The sequence below is a fragment of the Trachypithecus francoisi genome, unplaced genomic scaffold, assembly GCF_009764315.1.
Source record: "Trachypithecus francoisi isolate TF-2019V2 unplaced genomic scaffold, Tfra_2.0 Lachesis_group17, whole genome shotgun sequence".
NCBI classification, from domain to species: domain Eukaryota; kingdom Metazoa; phylum Chordata; class Mammalia; order Primates; family Cercopithecidae; genus Trachypithecus; species Trachypithecus francoisi.
Window position 1 is genome coordinate 90,019,255 of NW_022681462.1, and position 19,627 is coordinate 90,038,881.

At 39.5% G+C, this 19,627-nt stretch overlaps 1 protein-coding gene across 1 annotated transcript; it reads left to right on the forward strand.

Moving 5' to 3' along the window:
- The first annotated feature begins 1,358 nt into the window (after positions 1-1,358).
- RDH14 (retinol dehydrogenase 14) lies at positions 1,359-8,021 on the forward strand. The gene is made up of 2 exons (XM_033176490.1): positions 1,359-1,955; positions 6,735-8,021. The coding sequence occupies exons 1-2, from the start codon at positions 1,431-1,433 to the stop codon at positions 7,350-7,352; spliced, it is 1,143 nt and encodes a 380-aa protein (XP_033032381.1). The 5' UTR covers positions 1,359-1,430; the 3' UTR covers positions 7,353-8,021.
- Positions 8,022-19,627: the final 11,606 nt, after the last annotated feature.

A 19,627-nucleotide genomic window follows, 5' to 3' on the forward strand; every position in this document is an offset into this window, starting at 1 on the left:
TGATGGATGGGCAAGATGTGGATGGGAAGAAAGGACAATAAAGTGGAAACAGACACGCTGGGGGATCACTGAGTTTGAGTAGCAGCTTCAAATTGGGGATAGGGTGGTGTAGGACCACCTCTCATGATTCCTGTTCCCGGTGCCTTGTGTAATCCCCAGTAAGAGTGTTCTTTCCCACCTCTGAGCTCCATTCTCATTAATCATAAGAAACCTCCTGGAATCCATCCCTTTTTCTTTGTATTCTGACTATTGCATGTTACATCCTTCCAAAATGTAAGGGAGTGGAAGATGGATTATCACAATTATTGGGGAGTTTGTCTCAAACTATACAAGCTGTGGCTCTTTTTCCTTGTCTGAAGAACCTGCAATGGGTGGAGGGTGGGAAGTCGGAGATCCCAGTTCCAGAAAGTAAGCACCCTGAGAGCAGAAATGGTGTCCCATTTCTCTAACAGGGAACAGGGAACAGGCCAGGCACATACTGGATGGAGAGGCAGATGAACGAATGAGTCTTCAAAAGTAGCTTCGTCTACAGCTATGAAATTTGTAGCTTGAAGATGGGTCCCTGTGACACTAACCCTGATATTAATGAGGCATTTTACAGTGAGCCAAGCACTTTGCCTTCCATCGTTGTGTGTAATAGTCCTATGGAGAGGGTGGGGGGCATTTGTAAATGGCCTGCTCAGAAGCCTATATTTACAATAAGTCCAACCTTTTCCCACTGTACCTCTGGCAGTGTCAAGATCATTTGAAGATGATTTTCTTTTTTTTAGTAGGGACCAGTGACATAATGCCTTGTTCAGTGGTTCTCAAAGTGTGGTTCCCAGATCTGCAACAGCAGCACCTGGGAACTTGTTAGAAGTACAAATTATCAGGCCCCTTCCTGTACCTATTGAATTAGAAACCCTAATACTGGGGCCCTAGTTTTTTGTTTTCGTTTTGTTTCATTCCCCCACCCTGAACCCCCACCGCAAGTCCTCCAGGTGATTCTAATGTGCATTTAAGTTTGAGAACTACTCGCCCATTCTATTTCCAACTGATTCATGTTGCTTAATTCTTTGTCTCATCTATGAAAAACAGTCCTACCTCAGACTTCAGCTTGTCAGGGCCCATTCCCCAGAAGGTGAGTTGAACTGAATTTACATGTCCCAGGAGCCCTCAAAGGAAAACACACGAAATGCCCTGAGGAGTGGCATTTGTACAGGGCCTGTACAGAGATCTGTAATTCAAAGTACTCATCAGGCATTCCCACGGGGAAGTGCGCCCCGACTCTGGGATTTCAATACGTATGAACCCCAGCAGCCTGAACACTGTACTGGGTGCCCAGCCTCCATCATTAAGCTGGGCGCAGGTTTCACGGACGGCGAAGGACCCGGGGCGCTGAACTCTCCCAACCAATCAGGCGCCCCCAGAGGGAAACTACAAGTCCCAGGATGCCCCACGCACACCGTCAGGGGCCGACCCGCCGCGCCCCAGAGTTCTCCGCGTACAGGTGTCTCCTGGGTTCCGGTAAGGCGGCGGCTTCGGAACTCCCGTGGAGGGACTGGTGGGCCCTCGGCCCGACGATGGCAGTGGCCACTGCGGCGGCAGTACTGGCCGCTCTGGGCGGGGCGCTGTGGCTGGCGGCCCGGCGGTTCGCGGGGTCAGGGGTCCAGCGGCTGCGCGGAGGCGGGTACCCCGGCCTCATGCACGGGAAGACTGTGCTGATCACCGGGGCAAACAGCGGCCTGGGCCGCGCTACGGCCGCGGAGCTGGTGCGCCTGGGGGCGCGCGTGATCATGGGCTGCCGGGACCGCGCGCGCGCCGAGGAGGCGGCGGGTCAGCTCCGTCGCGAGCTCCGCCAGGACGCGGAGTGCGGCCCAGAGCCCGGCGTCGGCGGGGCGGGCGAGCTCATAGTCCGGGAGCTGGACCTCGCCTCGCTGCGCTCTGTGCGCGCCTTCTGCCAGGAAATGCTCCAGGTGTGGGCCTCGGGGGGCCGGGCTGGCGGGCAGGGCCTGGGCTGGCGGGCAGGGCCTGGGCTGGCGGGGAGGGCCTGGGTGGGCACGGGGTGGGAGGGGACTGCGGGCTGGGGCGGAGCCTCGAGGTACTGCCCTGGGATTCAGGGTGTCACCTTGGGAACCACTGAGGGTGAGAGGAGTCCAAAAAGCCACTTGGAGGTGGCCGGGAAGCTGCAGGGTTGAGAAGGAAAGATTAACTGGGAGGGCTGCCTTCTGTCCTCTAAGGATGTCGAGAAAGAAATGGGCCCAAGAGAAAAATAAACCAGTTTCTGAACATTTCATTTCGTTATGTGAGGACCGTCCTGGAGTAGATCCATGGCCTCTGAATTGTTTCTCCTGTGTCAGAAGTGAATTTGCACAGAGCTGTGTCTTCAGAACCCCAGAGCACTGGGGGAAGTTGCTAGCCAAGGACTTCAGATCAGTCCTCTAAAAAAAAGTTCTCCCTCCCGCGTCCTCTGCTCCTTTTCTGCTGGGGTAGGGCGCTCGCTGTCACCAGTAAACTCAGCACCATCCTTAACGGGACTGCGGCCTGATTTCCAAGTAGAATAGAGCTTGGAATCCAGTGGTCATGCTCCATACAGGGACAGGAATAAAAATAATATCCAGGCCGGGCGCGGTGGCTCAAGCCTGTAATCCCAGCACTTTGGGAAGCCGAGACCGGCGGATCACGAGGTCAGGAGATCGAGACCATCCTGGCTAACACGGTGAAACCCCGTCTCTACTAAAAAAAAATACAAAAAACTAGCCGGGCGAGGTGGCGGGCGCCTGTAGTCCCAGCTACTCCGGAGGCTGAGGCAGGAGAATGGCGTGAACCCTGGAGGCGGAGCTTGCAGTGAGCTGAGATCACGCCACTGCACTCCAGCCTGGGCGACAGAGCGAGACTCCGTCTCAAAAAAAAAATAATAATAATAATAATATCCAGCATTTATTGAAGATCTGTATGCCAGGGGTTGTGCCAAGCATTTCAGATTTTCCTTTTTGTTTTAAATGAAAGTGAAGTGTCCTTGCCTATAACTTGTCATTGAAGCTACACAGTAACCCTGTGGAGTAGGCATTATTATCCCCACTTTACAACGCAAGGAAACTGAGGCATAGGAAGGTTAAGAAACTTGCTTGTGGTCTGTCTGCAGAACACTTGCTTTTAACCCCTGTTCTTTCCTCCTGCTGCCTGGCAGTGAGGTGTGAGGATATCTTTGTGCAAATGGTAAGTATTTCCATAGTAAGTGGATGTTTTCTGCTGAGACTGAGGTAGAAGGGTTTCTTGCAGGGATAACTGGCACTCAGAGGGCGTTTGTTCAGAAGAGTGAAATTTAAAATTAGCTGGGACAAGAAAGGTGCCTATATGACATGGAGTCTCTTGAGTCTAGAGAAGAGGTTCCCAGATTTTCTCAGTAATTTTTTCATGATGCCTTTAGCACAGAAATATTTCCCAGTTCATTTGTTACGTAGTTAAGTCCAAACAACTGTAAAACCAAAAGTATCTGATATAGGTCTCAATAAATTTAGAAAGTTTGTTTTGCCAAGGTTAAGGATGCATCCGTGGCAGAACCTCAGGAGGTCCTGAGGACATGTGCCCAAGGTGGGGGCACAGCTTGGTTTTATACATTTTAGGGAGACATGAGACATCAATCAAATGGGTAAGATATACATTGGTTCTCCTGGAAAAGTGAGACAACTCGAAGTAGGGGCTTCCAGGTCATAGGTAGATGGGAGACAAAAGGTTGCATTCTTTTGGGTCTTTGATTAGCCTTTCACTGAATGTACAATTTACATGTGCAGGCGGGATAGAGGAATAATCACTTATGTCTTAGACTGGCTCAGTGAGTCTGCATTTTCACATAAACAATAGGGCAGAGGCAGCAATCAGATAAGCATTTGTCTCAGGTGAGCAGAAGGATGACTTTAGTGTTCTGTCTTTTGTTTGGCACTTGTGAAGATGAGCTATCAATTTATTAATACATTGCCAGGGTGAAATTCAACAGAACTGTTTTAGGGTAAAGATCTTGAGGCCCATGTGGGCAAATCGTGAGGGTGGTATGTAGCTTCTTTTTCTTTGTAGCTATCTTATTTAGGAATAAAATGGGAGGCACGTTTGTCTGAGGCGGTTCCCAGCTTGACTTTAACCTTTGACTTAGTGATTTTGGGTTCTGAGATTTATTTTCCTTTGACACAACCTAATAAGTAGTTACGTCCTAACAACTTAGTAGCTATTTGAGAAGATAGCATATAATTGAAAGAAAAAATAATATCTTTATTTTATTCTTAAACAGCCATAACTACTAATGGGAAATGTATCCCTGTTGGTCATTACACCAGTGTCTGAAACCTTGGAATCAGATTGGACACTGCCACCCTCATTTCCTCTTCTAGGTAGATTTTTAGCATTGTTCTTGTTTTTTATTACAGCAACTGCTAACAGCTGCTTAAAAGTCAGCTCCACAAAGAAATAATGTCATTGAAAGGAATATAGCACAATGTAATGTTCAAGCTGTGAACCACTTGGAGCTAGTAGTTTTTGAGGTATTGAGCAAGTATCACTGTGTTTCCCTCGAAAATTTAAAATACTCCACAACACCCTGAGAGTTTGCTAAACACTGTAGGCCACAGTTTGGGAGCTGTTTTTTGTTTGTTGGTTTTTGAGAGAGTTGTTTTTTTGTTTACTGCTAGTATTTAATTATTGTGTAACACAGGTTAAGAAATAATACTCATCAGTGAGATTTTGGAAGCATTAAAAGTGGGTCTTTCTGTTCCTCTTTAAAATACAGTTGGGACTGGGTGTGCTTCTTTGGCACTTGAGGCAGAACTAATTAAAAAGTGAGGACACAAAGAGATAACTAAGTTGTCCTTGCTTCTAAGTATTTCAGTTCCTGCCTGGCTGTGAAGTTAAGTAACTATAATTAGAAGGAAAAAAAAATGGAAATTTAGATTTCCCACAGGTTGGTATTCTTGGTATTTATTTCATTTATCTCCTAGAATTTAAAAAATAGTAAATGATAAAATTTTAAAATGACACAAGCCCAGCAAAGAATGCTGGCTAACAAATGATTAATTCAGGAAACTCTTCCAAAGGATTTGTGAAAAAGAATACTCCTTTCTTTCCCCCATGAGTGAACTCTTGCCTTCTTTTTGAAGTTGACTATTGGAAAACCCAAAGTTGCTCAGACAGGGCAGAATGAGAAATAGTTAATCCTCTGACAGGTGGGCTTTGATAACAGTTGTGAAATGTAACACATTTTTCTTTTCACTTATAGTTGGCAGAAGGGCCAGTGAAATTTGAAAGTTGACCTCAAATTAATCATGGGTCATCACAGTGTCTTTACACTTGGAACATGTTGTGCATTTTTTGTCCATCAAAAGAAACATAGAACAACCGAGAAAAGGCTAGAGAAGATGATCTTACATGATTTAAGGAATAAAAAGATATCCCTATGAGAACAGTCTAAATTTTAGGACTTTAATTTGGAAAGATACAAAAGCATATGTTCAAAGTATAAAATGTTGATGATACAGATCTCCTAAATTAGAGTCCCCTTTATGCTGGATATTTTTATATTACCTATTTAATTTTTTTCTTAATCTTTGATTATTCTTTGTGAATCTCGATTTATTCATGATGTTCTCTCCAGTGTTGTTTGCATTTCTGACCTTTTCTATTGCTTGTTTCAGTTTTAAGAAAATGACTTGAAGTTGTTCCACCCCCATGGTGCCATTTCCCCTGAGAGAATAAAGCAACCATGAGTTTCCTTTAGTGTTGATAACTAGTAGCTCTGGGAATAAACTATGCTTATCTGTTTTCTACTGCATATGGTCTGTCTAGCTTTCATTGCCTCTCTAGCTGTTTCGAAAATCCCAATTAGAAAACCATGCCAGCTTACTAATTAAGAAAATAGGCCTTGGTGCCAAAGACTTAATCTTCAGATCTGATCTTATTTTGCTACTTAGGAGCTCTGATACTGGTTAAGTCACCTAGCCTATGAGCTTCATTTGCTTATAGAGTTGTTGGAATTAGATGTGGTGACATGGGACAAGCACAAAGCCAGGTTCCTATCAAGCTTGTGCATCTGTTTTTTTTTCTATTTTTCTCTCAATTATTGGAAGCTCATGGAGGCTGTTTGTTAGTAGAATTTTAGTAGTTTGCAAGTATTTTTAAACATTTTATCATAGGTACACTTATTATAATTTTGATACGATCTGAGTATTAACCTGATAACTCCCAAATTGATATTTTCCTAGTTCAACTGAAATTAAAGGGAGAAATATGGGATTACAGGAGCACCTTGTCCTCAAATTGACTGTATTTCTGTTTTCAGAAAGATCTTGGTACTGATCACATAGTCAACTTTCTAGTGCAATGTTAAAGTTTATATATTTGTAAATGTTATAAAAGCATAAAACCAGAAATTAAGTCTTACAGTTAGTTTCTACATCTTTTATTGGAAGATGACTGGATAAATGTCTTTCTGTATATCATTTTAATAAATGAGAAAAAAGAGCTGTTGAATGAAAGATCATGAATATCAGTATTTATCTGAGGAACATCCTGCAGAGGAATCCCTTTCCCCATTAATTAAACACAAAATTGCCAGTGTTTCAAGTAGTTATCTGATTGATAGATCAACAACAAATTAAATGCTTTTAGTCTCAAGTTCCCATTTTTATTAAAATGTAATTATCATGAACAGAAAAAGCAATACAAGGCATGTGTTCTTAATTCTGCCATTGTCTTTTCGACATTTAAAGGAAGAGCCTAGGCTGGATGTCTTGATCAATAATGCAGGGATCTTCCAGTGCCCTTACATGAAGACTGAAGATGGGTTTGAGATGCAGTTCGGAGTGAACCATCTGGGGCACTTTCTACTCACCAATCTTCTCCTTGGACTCCTCAAAAGTTCAGCTCCCAGCAGGATTGTGGTAGTTTCTTCCAAACTTTATAAATATGGAGACATCAACTTTGATGACTTGAACAGTGAACAAAGCTATAATAAAAGCTTTTGTTATAGCCGGAGCAAACTGGCTAACATTCTTTTCACCAGGGAATTAGCCCGCCGCTTAGAAGGCACAAATGTCACTGTCAATGTGTTGCATCCTGGTATTGTACGGACAAATCTGGGGAGGCACATACACATTCCACTGTTGGTCAGACCACTCTTCAATTTGGTGTCATGGGCTTTTTTCAAAACTCCAGTAGAAGGTGCCCAGACTTCCATTTATTTGGCCTCTTCACCTGAAGTAGAAGGAGTGTCAGGAAGATACTTTGGGGATTGTAAAGAGGAAGAATTATTGCCCAAAGCTGTGGATGAATCTGTTGCAAGAAAACTCTGGGATATCAGTGAAGTGATGGTTGGCCTGCTAAAATAGGAACAAGGAGTAAAAGAGCTGTTTATAAAACTGCATATCAGTTATATCTGTGATCAGGAATGGTGTGGCTTGAGAACTTGTTACTTGAAGAAAAAGAATTTTGATGTTGCAGTAGCACTGCTAAGAGGTACATGTGGATATTTTGGAGTTACTGAAAAATTATTTTTGGGATAAGAGAATTTCAGCAAAGATGTTTTAAATATATAGTAAGTATAATGAATAATAAGTACAATGAAAAATACAATTATATTGTAAATTATAACTGGGCAAGCATGGATGACATATTAATATTTGTCAGAATTAAGTGAGTCAAAGTGCTATCGAGAAGTTTTTCAAGTATTTTTGAGTTTCATGGCCAAAGTGTTAACTATTTTTACTATGACGTTTGGTGTTTGTGTGGAAATAATCTGCCTGGTGTGTGCACACAAGCCTTACTTGGAATAAATTTACTGATACAAATTCTTAGCTGTGTATTTCTTTGGAGGCTTCACTGAATACAGTCCTTTATCATATCACCATTAGCCTCTGCTGATCTTGGTCTGCCCAGTCTCTTCTTGCCACATAGCTTGTATACTGCTCTGAGAGATAATATTTCTGACAGAAACCCAAATCTATCACATTCCTGCTTAAAAAAACAGTGGGTTTTGAGCCTTAAAAAAAAAAAAAAAACTGCAGAATTCTTTCTTCAAAAGAAGTGTTTCACTGAAATGTAGAAGCTGGAGGGGTAAAGCAGGTTATTGCAGTGCTGCCAAGGTGGAGTCCCCAAAGGCTCTTCCTAAAGGGATTTCTTAGAATATAGTGGTTTATAAACCACTTTTATTTCAACTGAAGATTAAACTGTTGAAGATAGAGTTGAGGCTCCATGAGATGGCACCATGCTTACCCTATATTCTCACACTCAGCACTGCTCAGTAGAACTTTGCAGCGAGGGGAGGAATACTCTGCATTGTCTGATGTGGTGGACTCTAGAAACATGGGGTTATTAAGTACTTCAAATTCAACTGAGAACTGAATTTCTAATTATATGTAATGTTAATTTAAATAGGCATATGTCTAACAACTGGTATCTTGGACAGTACATCTCTGGTCATCCCATCAGATAACCCAGTCCTGATTTTAGAACAGTCACCTACTCACTAGCTTTGGGCCTTTCTTTCTTTATAGTGTTCTTTCAGTCTGGAATACCCTCTCCTTTCTCCTTGGAAAACAACTTAGCCTTTAGGTCCCTTTCAAATGTGTTCCTTTCTCCAACCCTCGTAGGCAGAGACAATTCTCTCTTTTTTCCCCCCTTGATCTTGGTACTTTTACTAGGAGTTTAGGAGTTCATTCACAGGTTCAGTTAGATAATCAGAATAGAAATTCTCTAAGGAAAAGAGATTTATTATTAGCTTTCCTCCCTCAAGAATCAAGTATACTGCCCACCACATAGTAAAAAATCAGTAAATAATGGCATGCATAAGAATAATGGAGCCCAAATCGTAATATTGTAGGCATCTGTGTTACAACATCAAAAGTACTTAATTTCAATTATTTGTTTCACTATCTCATATTGGAAAAAGGAATTATAACACTAAAGTATAGACAGTTACACTGAATTTAATGACTAGTCCAGGGATAATTCTTATTGGTTATTATTTTTAAGACCATTTATAATATCAGCTTATGAGTATCAGTTATTTTCAAGAATGGCAGGATCTTGGCATATCATGCAGAAGGTCTGTTTTCTGTTAGAGCATTGCCTTGTGAATTGGAGAAACAGCATATCATCACAGGTGTGTCTCTGCAGGTGTAGTGGATATAGCTGCATCATGTTCTTTGAAACATTGTATTTTTAAAAAGTAATCCTACAAAGAGAACTGCTGAACTTAGAAATATGGGCAGGAAATATACCAGAATGCAACTTGGAAAAATGGAAGCTAATAAATCTGTCCTACACCTCGACTTCATTAAAAGGAAGCCCCCTTTTTTTCATTTAATACCATCTTTTTCTGGCTGCATTTTGATACTTGATGCTTTTCAGGGGATTTGGACCTTTTGGAAGAGTTGAGCCTTTCAGAGTTCTTGTTTGTGGCACCATAATAAAACAATATATTAACTTACCATGATGGAAAACTAGAAACTTATCTGGAAACACCAACTATTAAGGTAAAATGAGCTGCCATTTGGAAGATGTCCTTCCCACCACTGTTTGATGGAATTGAGGACTAAGAGCTCCAAAATGATGAGTTAGATTTTGAAGAAGTCCTTAACTTCCCCTCCTTCATTCTCTCTTTTGCTGACTCACTTTAAACCATTTTACTGGGCAAAGAAATAAGTAAAAGGCAGTCCTGTTGTTTTGATACTTGTTCTCACCCTCAGCAGTATATTAGAGGGGAGACTGTATTGTGCCAGATAATGGAAGAATTGAGTTGAAAGCCCATTTTCCATGCTGGTTCTCGGCTTCATTTTTTTTTTTTTTTTTTTTTTTTGAAAAATTGACTCCTGTTTCAAGCAGCTTTATTCTGAGAAGGGTTAAGGTTGCTGGCCTTCTGTTTCAACTTCGCTCAGAGTAACTATTTCATATAGTGGGGTTCTCAGTAGCATTTAATTGGACAAGGGGTTTCACAGCTTAAACACACCACCACACTGGGTTTGACTAACAACTCTACTGTGTAATGCTTCCTGTAACCTTGGCAAGTTACTTAACCTTAATGAGCTTTTTTTTTTTTTTTTTTGGCTCTATATTGAAATATAAGTATCTACTTTAAAGGATTGCTCAGTGAATGAAAGCGTCAGAGTAGGTAAAGCATTTAGCAAAGTGCCTGGCACATATGGGCACACATCCATTTCTCCTTCCACAATGCACATAATCATTACTGTCTATTAGCAGTGATAGTAATTAGCGATGCTAATGATTAAGCAAGTACATATGATGGAAACAAAACTCTAAACCAAGTCTCAGCAGACTTCATCTAAAAGGCCAGATTTCTTTTTATAATCTTTTAAAAATGTAAAAACCATTTGTAGCCAGCACATACCATACTATTGTACTGAAATGACTGGTGCAGTCTTCCAGGCCCAATGTACTCACCTACTTGTTTACCTTTAAAACACCTTGTTTGGGAGTAATCGTCATATATGCTGTGATTCCTATTACTCTATAAGGCTGCTGTTGTTTTTCTATATTATTTCTAATTGTGGACAACTATTTGCTTGCAGAGCAGGAAGCCTAGAGAGTATATTTTAAAAGTCTGTCTCCAGCTATAGATTCTGGTGTGAGGAAGAGCAATTATCTGCCTTCAACTCCCTCCCCTGACAAACTTGCTGGGCCTGGCCATAGATCTGAGGGACTCTGTATTTGAATATTTAATTGATTCCAAATGTCCTGTGGAACACTGAAGAGAGAACATGTTACTAATCACCCTTCAGGAGCTTGGCCCCCACAGATAGCTTCAGATGTTCCACAAACCTTCTCTGGGCAGTGGGGAGTTAAATTAGTTACAGATTAACATGGAGAAAGGTAGTTTACTCCTAGAGGAAACTAAGACGGAATGCTTAGTTTTATGCAGACGGTAAGGAAAAGCTTTTACTAAGCCAGATGTGTAATCAAAGTGCAGTGGAAGCACTTTTAAGCAACTACCATCTAAGAGATTTGCAATAATAACTGATTCTCCATTCTCTTTTTCTAAAAAAAAAAAAAAAAAATGCTAATGCACATAGCATGTGAAACTCTAGGCTGATAGGCTTTCTTCTAGCACACAACAGCCCTTCTGCTTCCTCTTGTTCTATTATATACTTAAGAGTAAGTTGTGTACCATGTGTACCATTTGTTATTCACTTAGCAAATATTTATTGAGTACCTATTATGTAACCAGGCATTATTCTAGTTCCAGGCGTGCAGAAGGCAACAAAGAAAACCCAACCCAATTTGTGCATGCATGTGTCAGCTGTGCTGGTTAATAATCACATTACAAATTATTAATCATACTGCAAGTCAATGAAATGTGAGTACAAAGGGAATTTATATGAAAAGTAGAAAAGTAGTTTTGTGAAAAGTAAATGAAAGCAAGTCATTAAAAATTTACTGTTGACTAAAGTTTCCAAACAACTATCAAATACTAAAAATAAATACAAAAATATAAAAGGAGTCTGTAGATAGTGCTTTGCAAGTAACTTTAAACTTTGAGTCCATTTTAAGACAAAACTAGAAATCCGATGTTACTATTTAAGTGAGTACAGGAATACCTCAGAGATACTTCTGATTTTGTTCCAGATCACCACAATAAAGCAAATATTACAATAAAGTGAGTTACACAAGCTTTTTTGTTTCTCCGTGCTTGTAAAAGTTATATTTATACTATACTGTTGTCTGTTAGGTGTATAAGAGCCTTATGTCTAAAAACAATGTACATACCTTAATTTAAAAATACTTTTTTTTGCTAAAAAACCTCTAACAATTATCTGAGACTTCAGTGAGTCATTCTCTCTCTTCTGGTGGAGGGTCTCACCCCGATGGCTGCTGACTTCAGGGTGGTGGTTGCTGAAGGCTGGGTTGGCTGGACCAATGTCTGAAAATACGACAACAATGCAAGTTGCCAAATAGATAAACTCTTCCTTCTATGAAATATGTATCTGTAGCATGTGGTGGTATTTACCCGCAGTAGGACTTCTTTCAAAATTGAAGTCAATCCTATCAAACCCTGTTGCTGCCTTCTCAACTAAGAAGTTTATGTAATATTCCAAATCCTTTGCTGTCATTTCAGAAATGTTCACAGCGTTTTCACCAGGAGTAGATTCCATCTCCAGAAACCACTTTCTTTGCTCATCCCTAAGAAACAATTCCTCATCTCTTCAAGTTTTATCATGAAATTGCAGCAGTTCACTCACCCTTTAGGCTCCACTTCCAATTCTCTTGTGATTTTTACCTCATCTGTGTTTACTTCCTCCAAAGAAGGTTTGAACCCTCAAAGTCATCCATGAGGGAGGGCTGGACTCAGATTTTTTCTAACTTCTGTTGATATTTTGACCTACTCATATGAATTATGAATGTTCTTAATGGCATCTAGAATGGTTAATACTTTCCCAGAAGATTTTTCAATTTATTTTGCCCAGATCCATCAGAGGAATAACTGTGGCAGCTTTAGCCTTAGGAAATGTTGTTTTCCTTAAATAATAAGACTTTAAAGTCAAAATTACTCCTTGATCCATGGGCTGCAGACTAGATGTATCAGCAGATATGAAAACATTAATCATTTTATACATCTTCATCAGAGTTCTTGGGTGGCTATGTGCGTTGTCAATGAGCAGTAATATTTTGAAACACATCTTTTCTAAGCAGTAGGTCTTAACAGTGGACTTAAAATTTCAGTAAACCATGCTGTAAACAGATGTGCTGTCATCCAGACCTTGCTGTTCCCCTTATAGCACATAGGCAGAGTAAATTAAACATAATTCTTACAGGTCTTAGAATTTTTAGTATGTGCATTGACTTCAACTTAAAGTCACCAGCTGTATTAGCCCTAAACAAGAGAGTCAGACTGTCCTTTGAAGCTTTGTTTCCATGCATTGACTTCTCTCTAGCTCTAAAAGCCTCGGACCACATCTTCTTCCAATGGAAAGGTATTATGTCTGCATTAAAAATCTGTTGCTTAGTGTATTAGTCCATTTTCATGCTGCTGATAAAGACATACCCAAGGCTGGGCAATTTATAAAGAAAAAGAAGTTTAATGGACTCACAGTTCCACGTGGCTGGGGAGGCCTCACAATCATGACAGAAGGTGAAAGGCACGTCTTACATGGCTGCAGGGAAGAGAGAAAATGAGAGAGAAGCAAAAGGGGTTTCCCCTTGTAAACCCACCAGATTTCATGAGACTTATTCACTACCACAAGAACAGCACAGGAAAGACCCATCCGCATGATTCAATTACATCCCACGGGTCCCTGCCACAACACGTGGGAATTGTGGAAGCTACAATTCAAAATGAGATTTGAGTGGGGCACAGCCAAACCATATCACTTAGTGTGGCCGCCTTCATCAGTGTTCTTAGCTAGCTCTTCTGGATAACTTGCTGTAGCTTCTGCATTAGCACTTGCTGCTTCACCTTGCACTTTAATGTTGCAGAGATGGCTTCTTTCCCTAAACCTCATGAACCAACCTCTGTTAGCTTCAGACTTTTCTTCTGCAGCTTTCTCACCTCTCTCAACCCAGATAGAGTTGAATTAGGGCCTTGCTCTGAATCAGGTTTTGGTTTTAGGGAATATTGTGGCTGGTTTGATCTTAGAAGATCACTTTAGGCAGCCCACTAAAACTTTCTCCATATCAGCAACATTAGGCTGTTTCACTTGCTTATAATTCATGTGTTTCCTGGAATTGCGTGTTTAATTTCTTTCAAGAACTTTTCCTTTGCATTCACAACTTGGTCAACTGTTTGGCACAAGAGGCCTCACTTTTGGCCTTTCTTCGCTTTTGACATGTCTTCCTCACTAAGCTTAATAGTTCCTAGTTTTTTATTTAAATTGAAAGATGTGAGACTCTTTCTTTCACTTGAACGCCTATTGTTGTGTCTCAGGGAATAGGGAGACCCAAGGAGAGGGAAAGAGATGTGGGAATGACTGGAGCAGTCGAACACACACAACATTTATCAATTACATTCGCCACCTTATATGGGCAGGGCTCCTAGTGCCCCAAAACGATTACTATGATAACATCAAAGACCACTGATTACAAATCACCATTACAGATAATATAATAAAGTTTGAAATACATATTTTTTTTCGAGACGGAGGCTTGCTCTGTCGCCCAGGCTGGAGTGCAGTGGCGCGATCTCTGCTCACTGCAAGCTCCGCCTCCTGGGTTCACGCCATTCTCCCGCCTCAGCCTCCTGAGTAGCTGGGACTATAGGCGCCTGCCACCATGCCCAGCTAATTTTTTATATTTTTAGTAGAGACGGGGTTTCACCATGTTAGCCAGAATGGTCCTGATCTCCTGACCTTGTGATTCCACCTGCTCAGCCTCCCAAAGTGCTGGGATTACAGGCATCAGCCACTGCCCCAGGCCATAAAGTTTGAAATATTGCTGAGCATTACCAAAATAAGACATAGAGACATGAAGTGAGCACAAACCATTGAAAAAATGTCACAATGGACTTGCTTCCTGCAGGGTTGCCACAAACCTTCAGTTTGTTTTAAAAAATAAAATGCAGTATCTGCAAAGCACAGTCAAGTGAAGCATAATAAAACAAGGTATTCTTGAACAATGTAAGAAAATGAAATTCCAAGTGATTCCATGTTCAAAAAGGAAAAAAGCAAAGATACCAGCTGAACCTGTAGCCTTATATTAGAAGATAGACAAAAAAATGAACATGTTATATGTTTTAAGTTCAAACATTTTGTGGTACATATTATTCATCTTTTTTACTTTCTGCTTTAATCAACTTTTTAAATGTAACCAATCAATTCAAAATAAGAATGCTTCTATTGTACAGCAGGGGTATCACTTCATATCAGAAGAGTTTTTGTTTGGTGGGATTGACAATAAGTGTGTTCTGTGTGGTGAAGCATATTTTTCCAAGGAGTTCTAATCTAAATTTGGGAATAGTTTTATTTTTTTAAATGCACCAATATATTGAATTGATAACTTGATATATTTGGTCCTAAAGTGTTTTTGTAGCCAGTTCTTAAAATTTAGTTTCATCATCAGCTTTGTTTCCCTCTCTCTCATTTAAAAAGCTCCTATTGTGATAAATAAGTTTCTGAATGTTTAATAAAGTTATTTTTCAGTATGTCATTTTATATTTGGAAGTTGCCATGTTACATATGAACTATTCCAGCCTACTTTGTCCTGAGTTGGGGGTTTTAGAGTCTATTAAAAACGAAGAAGTTTCTGCCTTCCTTTATAATGTTGAACTTAAGCACTTGTACCTTCGTCTTGTTTCTTTTTGGTATAACCCACAGATGTAGGTAGTTCTCCAGCTTTTAACAGAATGGAATTGGTTTGGTTCTAAATCTTCCTAATAGCCCCCCCCCCCTTTTGCTACTATGAGAATAGTAAGGTGAATAAATAGTAGAATTTTAAGTTGTAAACAGATTCAAAATATTTTATCTGTGCAGGCATACATATATGTTGGCATTTTAGTTATATCTTGAAGTTATCCACATGGTTTGAGGAAATATTGAGCACAGAAAAATATATAATCATTATTAGTTTGTGAAAAAAGCAAAGCGAGTTTCTGCCACCAACCCATGAAAGCACAGGAAATGGCTTCGTGTAGTAGGTGTTTGAGTCTAGGCATTCTGTTGACAGAAGTGGGTTCTACCCAGGGGTTTTGTGTTAATGTAATCAAACACTTCAGAGCTGCAGCCTAGCAAGATAGAGTCCACCCACCTCAGAGTTTATCTTTAGCTCATCTGGAAGAGTTTATTTTAAACATTGAACATTGTTTGCTGCTGTTGAAATGAAAGTGAGAGAGTTACAAGCTTTCTTCCACTGCCATCTGGCAGGTTTACTGATGGATCGGGTTCTTTAATCCATGTAACCCTGTGTGTGGGAGCTATTGTCTTTGTGTTGATCATGCAGCTGGCTTGGCTGAACTTTAAAAAGCTTACATAAAGCTATCAAAAGCCATCCTATAGATAAATGAAGTTGAGGATGTTGCAAAAGTCACTGAGGCCTTTTTGGAGAAGGCTTGGATATATATTTTTCATTCTTCACTGAACACACAGTTTGCATCTTCTCTTTATGAACTGGAAAAGAGGAAGATAACTGTATTGGACATTTTGAAACAAATAACTGAAGCTACCAAAAAAGTGATTATTCTTAAATAGGAAAAGTATTGTAGCATAGTAGAAAGGAAAGAAACAGCAGATTGGGGGATCCATATTTCATTAAAGTAAATGTGGGATGTAAAAAGTCATATGAGTGTGCTCTTTTTTCAGTGGAGGTTTGTCTGGCTTTTTCTTCAGCCTATATATGGCATAGGGATGTTCAATGATGAACCTATTACATACTTAATCATTAGTTATAGCATCCTCAGGTATAGTACAACACAGAATCTCATGCAGTATGCTACTAAGTATAATAATTTACAACCAACTCCAGGGTACAATTTCAACCATATTCTCAAATGCATACATACATCTGCCTTAAGAGATTGCATGCAAAGAGTAGACTATGTGCAAGATAGGGTATCTTGCATAAATTGTTATTTTACATTTGTAGGAACATAGGAACATAAGACAAATGGAACATGAAATATCTTGGATATGGTGAACTGGTATTCAGTTTTCTTTCCTACCTACATCTAGAGTGCCCTTTTTTATCTTGCATGAGTTGGACAATTTAAAAACAAAAACAAAAACTACGTTGCCTGCGTCATGAATGAAAACCAGTTTCCAGCAAACATATACCCATGAAATTAGATGTTGAGGGGACAATTGAGCAGGCCTTTTTACCTACTGTTTTTAGCTATTTTCTGCTAGCAAGAAAGGCCATAGAAACAGAGTCATTTTTTGGTTTACTTTTGTTTTCTTTGTTTTTATAACAAGAGGCAACTGGGGCAGAGTCTACAATGATTCCATGTCCACTCACCTCCTGATGGGTGTTGAGAGGAGGTTGCAGTGGCGGTAGTATCCTGATCCCAGTTCCCTGATGTTTTGATCCTAGTATGACACACATGAATCCATGTGTTTTAATTGATATTTCCATTGGCAGCCTTTAGGTCTTACACCTTTCTGAAGTTGCAGATTTGGGCAGAAGTAGTACCTTCCCCTCGCAGGTCAGTTCTTGTGTATTCTTGGAGTCATTTCTATTTCTAGAACCTAAGCAATTCTTCCAGTCCTTCCCATTATTTTATATATAGTTACTTTACTGTTTTCTGTTCCTCTCTCCTTAAAATATCTGGGATGGATTCTGTTTTATATAATGAATGTAGTCTAGCAGGATTACTGACCAGAAAGGAAAAACATAAGTTGGTAATTAAAATCACTTTGCAAATGACCAAGCCACGGCATATATAGAAGGCACAAAGAAATTGAATATTACCACTTGAAGGACTGGGGGTGGGTTGCGGGAAGAGAGGCAATCAGTATGACATTTCTTTAATCACAATTTTACAATGTTTAAGCCTTAGCTTAGTAGCCTCAGATATTTGAATTTGTCAAAATATCTGTCAATAATGAGAAACCAACAAAAGAACAGGAAAATTTTCTTTGGGTAGCAAAATGTATCCCAATAAAGAAAATCCATTTGGAAAGGCAACTTATACCCAGAATCTTAATTAGTTCTTCTAGAATCAGAGCACAGGAAGTGACTTCTGAGACGGAATGTTTAGTGGCATTAGCAGTAGTATCTGCATAAGGCCCAACCTTAAGCAGGAGATTTATGCTCTGGGTGTGTCTCTTTAAGTGGGCTTGTAATTATGCATTCTGTTTTGCCGACTTGACTGCATCTGAGTGACATTTTTTTTTTAAATATGTGTTTATCATTTAAATGTTTCTAGCCTGACTCAGGAAACATTTTGTCTCTGCTGTATGACAGAGAAGTAGAAGGGGCCAAGTGAACCAGTCGCATTCAAAGACACAGCTAAGGTATAGGAAGATATTATTCACAGTTTTAGACATTGACAGTTGAGAAAAATCTATATCAGGATATAGATATTCCTATATGAGAAATATGATACTTCATTTCCTAATATGAGATTTCTGGTGAACAGATTAATTTATCACAGCTGTTTTCCATTTAGGAAAAATGTAATAAATACGAGGCTTCCTTCAGCAGCCAGCATGATTAGGACTATAGAATGACTCGTGATGGATCATCCTGCATAAGTGTTTTGGGTAGTGTGAATGGATTAGAAAGACATTCATGACCGAATCCTTGGTTACCTTAGGAATATTTATTTATATGTCTATGCTGCAAATCAAGTCAGAGAAGTAGAGATAGGAAGGGATTCAAAGGTTAGTTGTGAGTGGTCAAGCACTAAACTGTGAGTACACTGAAAGCAGGAATCTGTTTGAACTTTGTCTGCATCCTGCTAACATCTGGTGTGGGGCTATTATATATCAATCACTCACAAAATATTAGGTTGACAAATTAATTAGTTAATTAATGACCTGAAAGCTCAGGTGTCTACCACATTACTGATGGTCAAGGTAGATGGAGCTGATTTGACTGTCCTGGTAGATGGTCTCTTACTATACCCTAGGAAATGAGTTCCATCTTTATTGAAGAAAAGAGAGCTCTTCTGGCTTGTGAAGATAATGCTGGATTCTTCTTTAACACTCGTATTTAGCAGTCAAAATGGTAGGCACGAAAATGCCATTAAGAAAGTGCGGCATTATTTTTGACAGTGATAGTCAATGGTAATTGGGAATTAGTATAAGGAAAACTAGAATGTCTACAAAGAAAGCATACAGACAATCATCATCATCATCATCATCATCATTATCATCCTGTCACAAATTTCCATGGAAACTTCTGTATAGTTCAGTCAAATTATTGACTACCATCTTCTAGTTCTTTCTGCAGATGCCTGTGTATTTTAGTAAGCAGCCTGTCTTCAGTTGACAGATGTGACTTGCTAAATCCAACACAATTAATTTTGCCATATTTAGTATTAATTTACTCCAGCTCTTAATTAAGTTTCAAATAAGTTTACATGTAGGAAAAAAACTAAAGAAGACTTATTTTCTTTTTAAAATAATGCCACATTCTTGCAAATCCCTAAGACCATGGCTCATCAGTTAATAGAATAAAATAGGACATGTGATTAAACTCATTAGGGAAAATTATTTCTAGAATAAAAACTACTATTTGAGATAGTTTACATATATTATCTCTAATTCTTGTAACAACATTGTAAGCTATTCTTATTCCTATTTTATAGATAAGGAAATAAGGCTTCAGAAAACTGAAGTGACTCATCTGAAGCCACGATTTGGACCAAAATCTTTAGAGTTTAGAACCTTTGACTTTTTTTACTCTACCAGCAGATCCTTCTTTTAGTGAACTAAAACGATGTACTTAGAAAAAGTTAAAATTTCCCCTGAAATAAAAAAAATCATAATATTTAGCTCTCGAATATAGTTATTATTCAAAATCTTCCTCTTTCATATATTCATTTTCTAGAGTAGATGTTATTTCAAATAAGATTATTTGTGCCTGATAGGTCAAGAATGCGTTAAAAAAAATTTTCACAGACTACTATATTTAGTTTCTCTGTCAACACAAGTTAATTGAAAAGGTTTCTGCATAGTATCCCCAAGTGTAAATTATTTATCAGGGTGGTTAAATAACCCAG

Excerpts from the sequence above, each read along its gene's own strand:
- RDH14 (XM_033176490.1), top strand. The coding sequence starts at position 1,431 with ATGCCCCACGCACACCGTCAGGGGCCGACCCGCCGCGCCCCAGAGTTC. Across the intron at positions 1,956-6,734 it reads TCTGCCAGGAAATGCTCCAG|GAAGAGCCTAGGCTGGATGT; the intron begins GTGTGGGCCTCG and ends CGACATTTAAAG.